Below are 14,717 nucleotides of genomic sequence, written 5' to 3' on the forward strand. Positions count from 1 at the left end.
CACATAGTACTAAGTGGCCATGGTTAAGCCTTTTGCATACATAATTTCCTTCCATTTTTCAGCTGGATGCACTGTTGCCACTCATTACCTTCCCATTCTGTCCTATGCTTTCCTCAAGCTAGAGCCCTGGGAACTACATATCCTAGAACTTGCAGCCAGCAGGATCAAAAAGAATGCAGAAGCTATTCCTATTCTAGCAAAGATGGGCGGGAGAATAGTCAGGCAAACATGAGTGTCTGCTGTGGTCTCCGGACATTCCCTCATGAACCATCTATGCTGCAGGTAGGCCTGGAGGTTCAGTCTGCAGGTACCAGCATGGAGTCTGAGGCTATGGGGTCCTGACTGGCACTGGGTTTTACTGGGCTGGTCTAGTGTTGGAGTCCAAAACAGTGTCTGGTGTGCACTGCCCTCTTGTTCCCCCACACAGAGAAGCGTGTTTCTCTCCATCCTGTGCTCCTTGGAGTTGCGGGAGCAGCAAGTAACATAAAACTGTCCTTCTTACCCTCTTCAATGTGGTTTGTCTTATTTCTTTGCGGGATCCAAGTGCTGTATTCTCACCTGATCTCCTTATCCCTTGTGAAAGCATTTTCATGCATTGACAGTTGTTCAAATTGATGTTTCAGTGGGGTAACGAGCACTGGAAAGTACTATTCCACCACCTTGCTGTCTTGTTCTAGCATTCAGTATGTGTTACCTCATTCAATCTCTGCAGCAACCCTACGAGGTGGACAGTACTCATATTACTACCTCTACTTTAGAAGAAGAAACTGAAGCATAGTTTGGGCAAGTTGCCAATGTCACAAAGTTGTTAAGTGTCCAAGGCTAGTCTGGCTCCAGGAAAGGTGTACAGACTCCGAGAGCCTGTAGGCCGAAGTTTAAATTCACAAGCCATCAATAACTTGATATATAACTTGGGCAAGTCAGAATGTCTCTGTCCATTTTCCTAGTCCATAAAATGGAAGAGTTGGCCTAGGTGACCTGTAAGTTTCTTTCCAAGAGTCTACTTATTCTACCACATTTGTTTTCTATTCCTTAACAATATTGGGTAATTGTTTCACTGTCACCCACATCGTGTCCTCAATCCCACCTCTGCCAATACTCTTGTTACCCCTTTCCCTTCTTCCAACCTTGCCTGAGCTGGTCCTATGTGACCTTTTTAGTTAATCCCTAGTGAATCACTTTCCACATCTGTAATACTGGAAAAATACTTATCCTGTAGGGACATCAGCTAGAGATTTTAGCTCTTTTCTGCTAGTACAAGACAGCTTAAAATAAAGAGGCAGTCACCTGCAGCCGGTACATTTTTTGAGTATACAGAAATTCTGTGCACAGAGTTGACAAAATACATTTTGACCTGCATTTCTTCAGTTAGCATCACCCATTCTTCCAGAATCTGGAATCACTGAATTGTCAAGAAGATACCTTCTGAGGCTGAGGAAAATGTTCAGGTTAAACATGGAGAGAAATCAAAACACTCATGGCTATTAGAAATGCTTTTATTTATAAAATAACTACTTAAATATAAACACCTCTAAAAATAAACACTCTTCACGAGAGACTCTTGCATGACTGCCTTCTGAGCATGATGAGCAGAGACACTATGGATAAGGAGTCCACAGGTGTCTCCCCAATTCACCAGGATTTTAAGGCCAAATGTGCACGTGGAGGAGCAGGGGAGTAAGGCTGTTCTCAATTCCCTTTCTTAAATTCATAATGTCCTGTTCCAAGGCAGGCTTAATATGCAGGGAAGATCCTAAGAATAAGACCCCTGCTAAAACAGAACGTTCAAGGGAAGATTCTTAGTGTAAGGGGTTAGTAAAAGTACCTCTCCTGGTTTCAGGAAGACAATCAGGCACTTTAGAATCTCGTTTTTGAATACTGTCTCTGAAGCACGGAGGTTAGCGGTGAAACAGATAATCTTACTTCCTTTTCTAGGATAAGCTGCTTCTGGAACTGCTTATCCTAATTCAAATAAGTCACGTGTTATGTGTTCTGCATCTGTGGATGTAGCTAAATGGTAGTAGTGTGCTTGGATAAAGGAGAAAGGCATCCAGTCTTCCACCAGGCTTGACTGGTTTCAGCTCATTGCAGAACTAACACTTTTCATGGAATGGCTAGACCTCTCACCCTGTTAGCCCAGGCAACTCTACCAGTTACTGAGTCCAGGGAGACAGTGCCACAAGACACCACAAACAGACTGTATAAAGTAGAGATGACTGACAGAAAGGTGTAGATGATTGTCCCTATCAAAGGAAGAGAACCTTTCACATGAAGGGTCGAAGGAAAATAAAGACCTTAAACACTTCTTAAAAGAACAAAGCAGTTGAATTTTGTATAACCAATCTGGGAATAAGAAATTAAAGATGGCAGTATTTTATGGAATTTACAAATTAGGGGTGTGTGTGTACGAGGAATAGAAAATATGTGCTGGACACTGGAGGTGTCCTAGAAACTTTGAAACACTAGGTTTGTTACAACCCTGACAAATTCCTTGCCACTTGCAGAAGCACAGCCTAAAACGGCTTCCAGAGCCATAATTCTCTTCATCCAACTGGTTTCTGGTCAGCTGATGATGGAGCCTGGGGCCACTGCAGACTCAGTGTGGTACAACCAATGCCGACATTTTCTAATGCTGTACCACAGCTTCCTTCATACACAGGATACTGGTCTTCTGATTGGAAATTTCTCATTTCCAAGGGCTTGCCCCAGGACTTGCCTCTCTTCTCATGGTCACTGAATCATTTGCAAAGCCCAGGGTCCATTTCAAATTCTAGAAATTCTAGTGAGCATCAAGGTTTACAACCCAGTTGAGGAGGACTAGACTTCTCCCGTGCTCCACCGTGCTGTGGTTAAGCAATGTGGACAAGGCCCCAGGTCTTGGGAGCAGATGCCCTCTTGGTGGGACACCAGAACCCTTCAGCAGACTGACAGCGAAGGCCGCAAGTTTGAGAGGGAGGCAGAACAGGCTCAGGTGTACTCAGTCTTGCGGATATAATTGGAAGGAACGTAGCCCTTCTTCCCATCAACTTCAGCTAACCACCACTCTGTGTTTCCCGTAATATCTTTAAACTCGAGGATCTTGAGTCTCTGGTTGGCTGACACACTCAGCTCATTTGGGTTTCGTGCCTTGAAGGTATAGACAGCAAAATAGACCTGTGGGAGGGTGAGAAAGTGAGTTAGGAAATGGACGGCATTGCTCCAAGCAATTTCCCAACAGAACTTTTTGCAGTGATAGGGATGGATGTTCTATGTCTACGCTGTCCAGCACGGCAGCCCCTGGCCTCATGTGTCTATTGAGCACCTGAAATAGGGCTAGTGAGACTGAGCAACTGAATTTTTAATCTTATTTAATTTTAACTAATTAAAATTTAAATAGCCACATATGGTCTGTGGCTCCCATGATAGATATTGCAGATTCAAAGAAAACCAAAATCCACACCTTTTCACTCTTTCAGAGTTGCCTTAAAAAGAGAAAGAGGAAACCTTCAGTCAATATGGAAGATGGATGAGATATGAGGATACACTTCCATACCCCAAACACAAAAATTCCAAATTAAAAAAACCAAACAAATAAAACCACAAAAGAAAATCAAAACACTAAGTAATCTCATATCCAGAAAGGAAGATCTCCGGGCACAAATGATATGGCGATGCATGTGAGGGCGGTGCTCAGTGAGCAGGCGGAGAAGCCACAATGCCCATGGGGGCCGAGGATGGATATGCACCTGGGGGCTGGGGTTTGAGGACCAGGTCAGGGACAGGAGTTGATGAGAGTAGCACTGAGTTCCCTGCTCAAAGTCAGAATCTAAGAAAGGAAAGTTTTCTCCACCAACATGTCTAGAAAAACTGTCCACTTGGTGGGCCCAGAACTGAGATGTCTGCCCCGGCTGTGGTAGTAAGCGAATCACCAGAGAGAAAGGAGCATGCATCATTCTCAGCTGCAGCCCCAAGGAAGGTAGCACAGTAAGTCTGAGCTGAGCAGCTAGCTGAAGACTGTCATGTGCAATCCAGACTTCAGCAGAGGCAACGCTTCCCAACCCGGGATGTGACCGAGTCTCTCAACAAAGGCAACTCCTGATGAGCTCACAGACAAATCTTATAAAACACACGAGAGGCCTGGCTAGTGGGCTCACTTGGACAGAGTGCTGATGGTAACACCACGTTCAAGGGTTCAGATAACCCTTTTTAGTCAGCTTCCAAAAAACACAAAATCAAAACAAACACATGAGAAAACGTGCTGCAGTAAGCATGAGCAAAAGCAACCATGGAGGAAGCAGAGATTGCTTAACTGAGAATCTGCAAGTGGCTTTAAAATATGTAGTTTAAAATGTTTAAGATATAAAGGCTATGCTCAAATGCACAAGACAGGAATAGCCATTACAAAAAGAATAGGAGAAAGTGAAACAGCCAGAATTTAATTTCTAAACTCTAGCAATAAAATAGAATAAAAAACTACATGTTTTTTATTCTAATCAGCAGTCTTTATACAACTGAAGAATTAGTGAACTGAAAGAGTAAAAAAAGTTTTCATTATGACACCTTTTAAATGCCCAGTGACACAGCAGAAGAGGTCAAGGAACAGCTGTGAAGTGTCAGCTGCAGAGGTGCTCAGAGGTGCTGAGTTGCTCAGGCTCACACCAGGGAGTGTCCTTGCATGCTTGGTAAGATCTGCCTATGTCTCCACATCAGCCCCAGGTCCCAGGCAAGCCCCTGCCTTGCCCGCTCCTGCCCCTACAACACACCTCCTGCCACCTGCACTATTGCGGTAAGCTAGGGAAGCACTTACCTGGTTGCCTTCTGCCTCGCTGCTTTCTGGCTCTTCATTTCTGTCTTCCAGAGCCTGGGCTGCTCTTGCACTTCCTTCTTTTTCTCGGTCTTTACCTTGCCCGTTTCGCCCTGGTACGGAATAACCAACCATTTCTGGATGCCTGGCATTTCGGTAGCTCCTTAGGGTGGCAGCAGGTTGGTTTATATCTCTGGCCCCATCTGCAGAGTCCCCTGGCCTGAGCTGAGAGGTGGAGTCTGGGTCTGAAGGGCACCTGGAAGGACCACTTTCTGCATTAACCAGGTTCAAAGATGCACTGAGAGTTCCTTGGTCACATTCCTTCAGTGAAGATGTATCTTGAAGCTGCTTCTGGCAAGGCCCTGAGGTAAAGGACACAGCCATGCTGCCGGGGCTGAAGGTCAAGGTGCTGTTGCTGTTCTGCCGCGGGAAGGTGGGGCAGGAGCTGCCCTGCTCTGACTCGGCAGGGGAGTGGCTGCCCACGGAGGCCTCTGAGTGGCTGCGGCGAGGACTGTAGGGCTTTAGAAAGGAGCTGTACACAAAGCCTTTGGTGACTGCAGGAAGGAAACATAAACACCAAGGGCTTTTAGTGGAAGGATGGAGGGAGGCAGCGAGGAATCCAGAGAAAAAACTATGGTTTCAAAGCAAGGTTAACAGTGAGAGACATAAGATGCCTGTGTGTGATGAAACGGATTGAAAATTTAACCCAGGATGCAATGGGCGTGGGTAGAGAAGAAAAGCTGTGGCTACCTGTCAGTTCATTATTGTTACAAGCTCGTAACAGTTGAGCGATAAGGAGGCCTTTTGGACAAGTAAGAGGACAGGAGTGAACACCCCCACGTGTTTGGGAATGGGCATATGAGGAAAACTTAACAGGATATCTAGATGATGGCTAAGGAGAAGACTCAACTAAGTGTATGTTCAAATACACCAAGTGTGGCAAAGAGGGACGCTAAAAACCACCTTCCTCTTGAGGAGCCCCTTACGTAGGCCTCCCTGCCCTCTTGCCCGCCATGACACTGGGATCCTTGGGTTTAGGAACGTTGTGGAAATACTGTGAGAATATGCTGAAGTGGGAAGCTGTTTATTTAAGTCAGATGACACACATATACAAGCATAGCACAGGGATTGAGACAGTGTTATAAAAAAATTGTCCTGTGGATACTAAGAAAGAAAAATCTGTCAAGGCACAGACCCAGAGTATGTAACCTCCAGGAGAACAAGGGCCATCTCGCTCTTGATCTCCAGTGTATTTCCTATACCTGAAAAAATGCTCACCCATGGCAGACCCTCCATAAATACCCACTCAACGAACGGGCAGGAGCCCTGGGCATGTGGGGAGGGGCGGAGGGTCTAACAGCTGATCCTGCTACTGTGGGCTTCTTGCCACCACTTTACTTCTCAGGATTGAGTAGATAAAAGACCCCACGGATGGAGCAGTTTCTTGAACAAATAGAAACTTTACCAGGAGTCTGTCTGTCTCTCACCCCATCGGTGGCTGTCACCTGCCTATGACCCTAGGAGGCTCCATCTTTTGTCTGTCCTTTCCCATTTCCAACCTCTATTACTGTGGGTAAGCAGAAGTGGGGGAGGAGAAAAAAATCTACAAGATGCTAAAATTTTCAGTTCCGAGTGGTGTGTACACAGATGTTTAGTATGTGGGCCCACAATCCTCATCTAAAACACTTAGGGCCAGATATATGTTGGAATTCAGATTTTTTGGATTTTGGGAAGGTAGTCAAGTAACACTTCCCCGCAGGGTCTGGGTCAGCACCCCACAATCAGACTCATTAATGTTTCTATAGGAAAATATGTAACTATTCCTACCAAAAGGGATAAGCCACGATTATGAACAGTCTCACATCAGTTTGTGCTGGTTTGGCAAATGGGTTCTGGAAAAAAAAATTTTGTTTCTCAGAGGTTTTTGGATTTTGGAATTGTTTTAAAGAAGATAAACAGATTATACATCAGTATTATTCTTTGTACTTTTCTTTAAATTCTATAAGTCACCTCCTCCCCCACCGAAAGGTGTGAGCTGTCTTTAAAGTCACTTCCCAAATAGCAATGTGTTTGCAATGGGGGAAAAAACTCAAAAAGCAAAGAAAACCCAAGAGTTTTTCATTCATACACACACAAGACAAACAGAAATTGGGAGAGGGCAGCTCATTATGTGGCTTACTCAGAACAGGATGAGAGTAGAGAGGATTTCATTAGGCAGAATTTCCTGCCTGTAAGAGCCGTAAAATATGGCAAGATCTTGAAAAATAAGTAATGCAGTCTCTTGTGGAATTTGTTAAAAACATAACCAGAAACAGGTTCTTTTTCAATAATGATATGAGCACTATGCATCTAGAGATGGATAGAATTTTTAAGATTATTTTTCCCTTTAATCAAATACTGTCATGTTATTTCTGAGCTAGACAGGATTCAGGTATAGCTAAAATCACTTTTTCAACCTTTAGATTTACATTCATCTGATGTATAAAATTCTTACCTCCATTGTCAATTAGCCAGCGGTTCTGACTGCCCATGGGGTCTTTTTTTTTAATCACACCCACCACATCACCTTCCAACAGTGAGACATCCAGGTCCTGAGCAGCATTGAAGTTCCGCTCTGCTTGGAAGAGTTTTTCAGGGGGATACCTTGCCAGAAGGGCGGCCCGGAGTTCTTCTGACTGTAGCATGTAACTTGGCTAAAAGGCATCAGAAGATATTTCATCACAGGGCTGTGGGTTAGCTCAGTTGGTTAGAGCGTGGTGTTGTGAACCCCAAGGTCAAGGGTTCGTATCCCCATACTGGCCAGTTGCCAAAACAAAAACAGAAACATTTCCTTCAAAAAAAAAAAAAAACCCCTCCCTGGCCAGTATCATAGCAGCGAGAGTCCAGAAATGATGCAATGACAATCAACCACTCACTACCCCATCAGATGCTTTTGTGATTGAGCCAGCCCATGTGGCTGGGTAAAAATCAGGATTGTTTAGGCAACATTTCGGTCCCTTTGGTGATTCAAATGCCATCTAAAGAATCAAAATATGTAAAAAAAAAGAAAAGAAAAGAAAAAAGAAAAAAAATTACTAGGTCTTTTTTTATGTTTTCGGTGGCTGGCTGGTACAGGGATCGAACCCGGGACCTTGGTGTGATCAGCATCATGCTCTAGGTGGTCTTATATTTTGCTAGACGAACCTAAACAATTGAGACTTTCCCTATATTCCCCATCTATAAAAACAAATAGTCATAAAAATAAGAAAAAATAAAGGTAATAATAAATGTGATTCTCCCTTTTAAAGTAATATAAATTGATGTTTATGGGATTATATGGGGCAAAAATATTATAAGCAACTCATATCAGCAGTCTTTTAGATTATGAGTCCATACAATCTGGTGTTTCTTACCCTAATTTTGAAAATATGAAAGAAGTAAGTTAAAGATCAGAACTCCAGCTGAGAAAGAGCTGCAGCTAGCTCCCTCTGTGTGAGCTGCCGATGTTGTCCCCTGCCACGAGAAAAAGCTGTCCATGGCACTGCCTGCAGGCCAGGGCAGCCAGCTCTTCTGGGAATTGCTCAGAATGGAAAGAGATGTTAAAACAGCCACAGGTTTCATGGCACCATCAAGAATTCCTGATGGGCTTGACCCAGTGACACACTTAATCTATCTAGCTTGGATCATTTCTCAAAAAGCAGCCAGGCATTAACTTTTCCAATACATGATCAAAAACAGAGAGGCCTGGCAGAATTAATATACCTTCAAATTGGTTCCCTTAATTTATTGACTGACATATTAATATTGATAGTTTACTAACTCCTTTCACTGGTGTGGGACTAAGATCCAAGAACGCTTTTCGGAGGGCAGCTTGAAGTACACGTCGAGTATATGAGAAAACTACAGGCGGTCGCCATCAAGTGCCAGCAGGCACATCGGTCATACTCAGTAAATACTGAATGAATGAATGAGAACTCAATAGCCTTTATTCTCCATTTATTATGAAATATTAAGATTTCTATTAAGTTGTTAATCTATAGAGACTTGGCCAGGTCCATCAATGTTAATGATAATGATGATGATAACAGCTTATTTATACAGTTCTTACAACGTGCCAGGCAATTTCTAAGTGCCTTACCTATGTTAATTTATTTAAATCCTTATAATAACTCTATACGTAGGTACAATTATTATCTGTGTTTTAGAGATGAGGAACCAAGGCACAGAAGTTAAGCAAATTGCTCGAGGACACGCAGTGAATTAAGTGTCAGTGCTGGGATCTGAACCCAGGTGGTCTAGCTCCAGAGTGCACACTCTTAACCGCCAGGCCCTACCACCCTTCCCCAGTTCCCTACTCACCAGGCCCAGGAGTGGCTTCCGAGCAGACTGGCGGTCAGTGGTTTTCCTCTCAAATGGCTTCTTGGTAGCTGGAAGAGGCTCTGGGAAGAAGGTGAAAACCTGGAGCTGCTGCAGAGCTCTGCTGTGCTCTTCATGGAAGATGGCGATCAGGTTTCCTTCTCTGCCAGACACTTTAAGTAACTGGAGCCCACGGGAACAGCCAAGATAGTGGAAAGAAGAGAACATGGATAAAAGATCACTGGGACTGACAAAGCCTCATTAGAGCCAACTGGAAGCTGAAGTTCAGCTGCAATTAGGTCTGGGAGCTCCCAACACTGCAGCCTGAGGTGACAAAGCTCTCTGTGGCACTGACTGGGGCCATGTTGGCCCACTGTTCGGGAATTGCTCAAGATGGAAAGACTCCAGGTTTCATGACACCATCAAGGAATCAAGAATTCCTGATGGGCTTGACCAAATGATACAAATCACCTTGTTTGGATTTCTCAAACAACCCTGTGTGCACTCCAAGAAAAATACAGGAAAACAGCAGAGATGACTTTCCCACAGAAGGCACAAGGAACTCACCGAAAGCAGCGGCTTCAACTGCTCCAGAGCCTGGTGCACGAAGTCGCAGTGGGCCTCGGCGTAGCCGTGGATGCAGTTGGTGAAGAGGCCCTGGGCGTACTGCTGGAACTTGGGCAGCTCGTCCAGCAGCTGCGCATTCAGGGCCTCATAGTTGTTCCGGGCAGACTGCAGCTCCTCCAGGGTCTTCTTGTCCTTCAGCTTCTCTGCCCGTTCCGTACAGTTATAGAAGTCCAGGAGCTTATCAAAGCGTTTCTGTACCAGCTTATGGGGCCCCATAAACATGCTCAGTAACTGATTTAAGGGAGAGATGACAAGCCGTTCTGTCCTCTCTTTCTGCAGGGACGAGAAAGGCACATTGCTCGGCTGGTCAGCACCCCATATGTGTGATTCTCTACAACTGATTTTGCTGTGTCCTGAACCATCTGCCTTGTTCCTAGTGCACCACAGCATCCTGCTGATGCAGCACTAGACTCCACATGCATAGTCTGCAAAACCTCTCAGTTTACACTTCACCCAACAATTCCCACACACCAATACGTGTGCAAAATATGCTGCTCCCACCTTACCTCCTTAGATGATAAATGCTAAACTGCACACTGATATGTTTACATTGCAAACCAGATGTGATAGTCTATCTGGTAACCTTTATTTACACGTGTCTATATAGCTTGAACTTCAGATTTAATTGTTACCTTTAGTTGTTACATAAATCTGGGGCACAGTAACTCACACACCCATAATACCTTTCATAATCTTAACTACTTGGTAATATCCATTTTCACTCTTCAAAGAATTTTTCTCTTTAATTTTTTCTAGAGGGACAGATGTTGAGGGTACAGTATTGAACACATATAGAACATAAATAGGTACTTAGTAGTATCTTATTAAAATAATTTACTGTTGGACACCCGTGAGCTCCTCAAGTGTGCGTGTGTTCTTCAGCCTTAAAGCCATCTAGAAATCTCTAAGAAACTGTCAAATCCCAGCCATTCATTTCTATTTGCAATTTAACAATCCCAGATATATCTATTTAGAATTTCCCAAACAACTTGGCCTTTGGTACTTTCTTTAAAAAGTAGTTAGTACCACCTCAAAGATCTTTTTGGTAACATCTTAACTACTTCTATATATTCCTTTTCAGATTATTATTCCTATAATTGTTTTCTTTTGATCAGTTATCAATAGTGATGCCAGCTTAAATTTCCTAGTTTTTCTTTCCTAGTTTATCTTCTGAAACCAAGTTGATCACAAGCTATAAGTCCATTTAATACACATAGGTCTTACTTGTCTCTTTAACTAATTGAAAGTCCTGTTCTAAACATAAAACCCTAATACAAATATAGCTACAGGATAACCAGTATTCCTGGTGCACAGGGCATGTCTTTGTGAAATTAACTTCTGCATGAGCTGATGTCTGAGATGACCCCAGGAAAGGCCCCAATCCATGAAAAGTGGGCTGAAGAAAGAGTCACTTACAAAATTTGTGAAGAGCTGGTCACTGATGTAGCGATGCACCTTCTCAAACTGCTCCAGGTCCCGGTGTCCCCTCTCCATGCACACATCCCACATGCTCACGGCAGCCACAACCTTCACACATGCCGATTCCTGAAGCCAGTTAGAGACAGACACAAGTAAGAACAAACAGAACTTTCCAGCCTTCAGCATTCACCCTGTATAGCAATCTGGGAGAAAAGCCTTCCATAATTCAGATTTTTCTCTTTAGTATAATAATTTACCTTTGAAACAAGCATACTCTTATAAACTATGATTTATTAGAGAAAAGTCTAAGAACTTAATTAACAAAGAAACTGGTGAGGGCTTTTATCATCTCTTTAAGACTTCTCTATGTCCCTAATTTGGGTTGTTTTAAAACTCACCCAAAAGTAAATGATCGAGTTAGAACCAAGATGATTCCTGCAGGATTTTGATAATGACCGATCACCTCGCTTCCTCAAGTCTTGGCTCATGCGGTCTCCTGCTCAAACCACTGCTGCGACCACCCCACTGATACCACAGTCCTGCTTTCCGGTGCTGACGCTGGTGCTCCCAGTGGCTCCTGCCCTGCTCTGCCTCTTCCATTCTTTGTCACTGCAGAAACACCGTCTAACACACACTATAACTTACTAATGTTTGCATATGGTCTCATCTCCCTCCCCACCGCCCTAATAAAATGCAAGCTCCGGGAAGGCAGGGGCTTTTGTCAGTTTTGGTCACCGACTCAATTACCATTTGCTGAATAAACGAGTGAGTGCACAGTGAGCTCCTCCTGATTGATCGTGACAGTTTTTGAGCCCTAGGATGGTGTTTTCTGGCTACTTCGCATAATGCTAGTCTTTTGCCCTCTGTAATTTTAGAGAATTTCTCTTATTTTGATATTAACCCAAATCAAATCTAAATATACTAAAAATTCCATTAATATACTGCAAGGGTAAACAATGTCTTGAACAAAAACCGTCAGTGCTTCACACATCAGCTTGATGTTTTATTATGACATTTTTAGACTTTTTGTCTTCAAGTACTGTACTTGTACATAGATAAAGTCAGTGTTTTGTCAGAAAGATAAATTGGGGACTCTTCCTAATTCCCCTCAAGTGGGAGAACTAATGTGAAACACAACGTCTTCTTACTGCCTTTTAAAAGAAATTCTATAAAGTCCCAAAATATCAGCTCATATGCCAATGTCAATACCAAATTATATGGTCAGTGTCCCTTAGCTTATGTTCTTGCTGGCTCTCTATCAGCCAATCTGTCTAATTTATTGTTGGGCAGTCCTTTTCATTTTATGTCGGTGACAAAACTGTTCAGCATTTTCTCCCTTAATTTCTGTTGTCAGCAGTCAGAACCAAATGGACCCGTCCATCAGAAGGTTGTCAGTGTTACACCCACCTCAAAATGCTATCATCCACTGCTATAAAGATGAGCCTTTTAAGAGTTGGAGGTCTCAGATATTCTCAGACATATACTTGCTACACATTCAGAAAACATGGGGAAAAAACAGCCAACAGAGGGGTATCAGAATTAGAGGGATTGCAAGGGAAAATCCTAAGAAGCAGTAAGATAAGGGAGCATCCTTGATAATTACCTCAATATTGTCTTTGTAGAATCTCTCATTTTAAGCCAATGTGCTCCTGAAAAGTTTTATCCAGCCTAATTTCTAATTTTTACCTAACTACATTTTTAAAACACAAAGGGAGAGAGTTTGCTATTTAAAATAAATGTAGGGGGCATTTCATATCAGTAGGGATTACTCAATAAGTGATGACAATTAGATAACCATCTGGGGAAAAATTAAAAGTTGGATCCCTACCTCAAACCTCATATACACTAAAGTAAATTCCAGCTAGAGCAACAACTTAACTTTTTTTGGTGGCTAGCTAGTATAGGGACCCAAAACCTTGACCTTGGTGTTACAAGGCAACACCCTAACCACCTGAGCTAAATGGCCAGTCCAAGAGCAAATACTTAAGCCTAAAAAAATATGAAACAATAAAAGTATGAAAATACAGCAGTTTTTTTTATTATTATCTTGAAATAGGAAAATACTTTCTCCATTTTCACAAAACTAAAAGGCCATAAAAGAAAAGTTTAATTAGATTACACAAAAATAAGTTTTCTACATGCAGAGAACACTTTAAGCAAACTCAGAAGTCATCAAACTAGGGGGAAATACTTGCAAACCATTATCTCAGACAAAGGATTATTTTCTCCAATATATAGAGAGGTCCTACAAATCAGTAAGAAAAAGACCAACAAATATATAGGTGTGCCAAAATGTAGATAAATCACAGAAAATGAACATAACGACTTAAACATATGAAAATATCGGCAACTATATTCAAATAATTTTTACCTATCTTATAGACAAAGATAAAACATTTTGATTTTGATAATACTGTGTTGGTAGCAAGGGATATTCCTGGTGCAACTTTTACGACATCTATGAAATTTAATACTACCTATCAAAACTTATACTGCCCTATGACTTGACTTAAAATCTAGTAACCTGGCCTTCAGGTATATTCACATAGATCAGAACATGATGTGTCTAACAAGGATATTCCTTGTGCCACTGTTTCTAAACTTTTGCAAATACAATTTAAATGTTCAATAGGGGACTAGTTAAATATATGTCCATACAATTAAAATCTATGCAGTTGTCAAGAACAAGGAAGTTCTACATGTATGGCTATGGAATCACTTCTAAAATGTGATTTAAGTGCAAAACCCAAGATGCTGAACACTGAATCCACTAGTGGCACACACATTCACGTGCATGTGGGCTATCTCTGATAGAAGAATATAAATAACTGGTGACTGCCTCTATAGAAGATGACTAGGAGACAGGGTAGGAGAAAATTATTTTATCTCTTTAGTACCTTTTAAAAATTTGTACCATTTTACTTAAAGAAAAAAAAAGATAAAAAGCCAAGGATCTCTTTTAAAGAAAATTATTTGTTTTATAAGATCAGATTTTCATGTGTGAGGGACTGGAGTATACTTCTATATACACACCATTCTACTAAATCAATAGAGAAATTAGAAATAAGAGAAACAATTCTAGTCCTGGTTCCGACTTTGTGAAGGAAACACTGCCTGGGTCAAGCAAAGACCTAGGCCAGACCGACCTCCCTATCTTCTCTAAGTCTCCAGTGCAATCTATGGTTCTAACACCTTTAGAGGCTTTCTGCACAGCAACCTAATCTGAAAGTTCCAACGATGGGAAAGCACACCTCCACAAGAACTGTCCTCTCACTCTTATCATCCCATCTAATGATCTAGTACTGTTTGTTCTTCCTCTTGTCTGTTTGGCTTCCCGCTCCCTGTATTCAAGATTCAATCTTTAAAATGATTTTGACAAAATGAACCATGAGAAGTGTTTCTTATATAATTGGGAATAGGAGACAGGAAAAAAAAAGTATGTGTGTTAGGGGTGGGAGGAGGGTGATGAACACTGAAAGAGAGGGAGGAAGGAGCCAGACACTTTACTACAACAGAGCCGATCTTCTAAATGTTTCACTTTTAAATAACCTAT

The 14,717-nt window shown here is 42.2% G+C and overlaps 1 protein-coding gene across 2 annotated transcripts in view; it reads right to left on the reverse strand.

Moving 5' to 3' along the window:
• Positions 1 to 1,482: 1,482 nt before the first annotated feature.
• The window catches only part of DNMBP (dynamin binding protein), a 94,500-nt gene continuing 81,265 nt past the window's right edge, over positions 1,483 to 14,717 (reverse strand). For both annotated transcript variants that reach the window (XM_063102865.1, XM_063102866.1), the window contains 6 exons: positions 11,162 to 11,290; positions 9,686 to 10,018; positions 9,122 to 9,301; positions 7,278 to 7,476; positions 4,787 to 5,337; positions 1,483 to 3,153 (listed from right to left, as the gene is read on the reverse strand). In XM_063102865.1, the coding sequence (XP_062958935.1) occupies positions 2,968 to 3,153; positions 4,787 to 5,337; positions 7,278 to 7,476; positions 9,122 to 9,301; positions 9,686 to 10,018; positions 11,162 to 11,290 (1,578 nt within the window). In that variant the 3' untranslated portion in view covers positions 1,483 to 2,967. The remainder of the gene's footprint in view (positions 3,154 to 4,786; positions 5,338 to 7,277; positions 7,477 to 9,121; positions 9,302 to 9,685; positions 10,019 to 11,161; positions 11,291 to 14,717) is intronic.

This window comes from Cynocephalus volans, chromosome 7, assembly GCF_027409185.1.
Source record: "Cynocephalus volans isolate mCynVol1 chromosome 7, mCynVol1.pri, whole genome shotgun sequence".
In the NCBI taxonomy this organism is placed as follows: domain Eukaryota; kingdom Metazoa; phylum Chordata; class Mammalia; order Dermoptera; family Cynocephalidae; genus Cynocephalus; species Cynocephalus volans.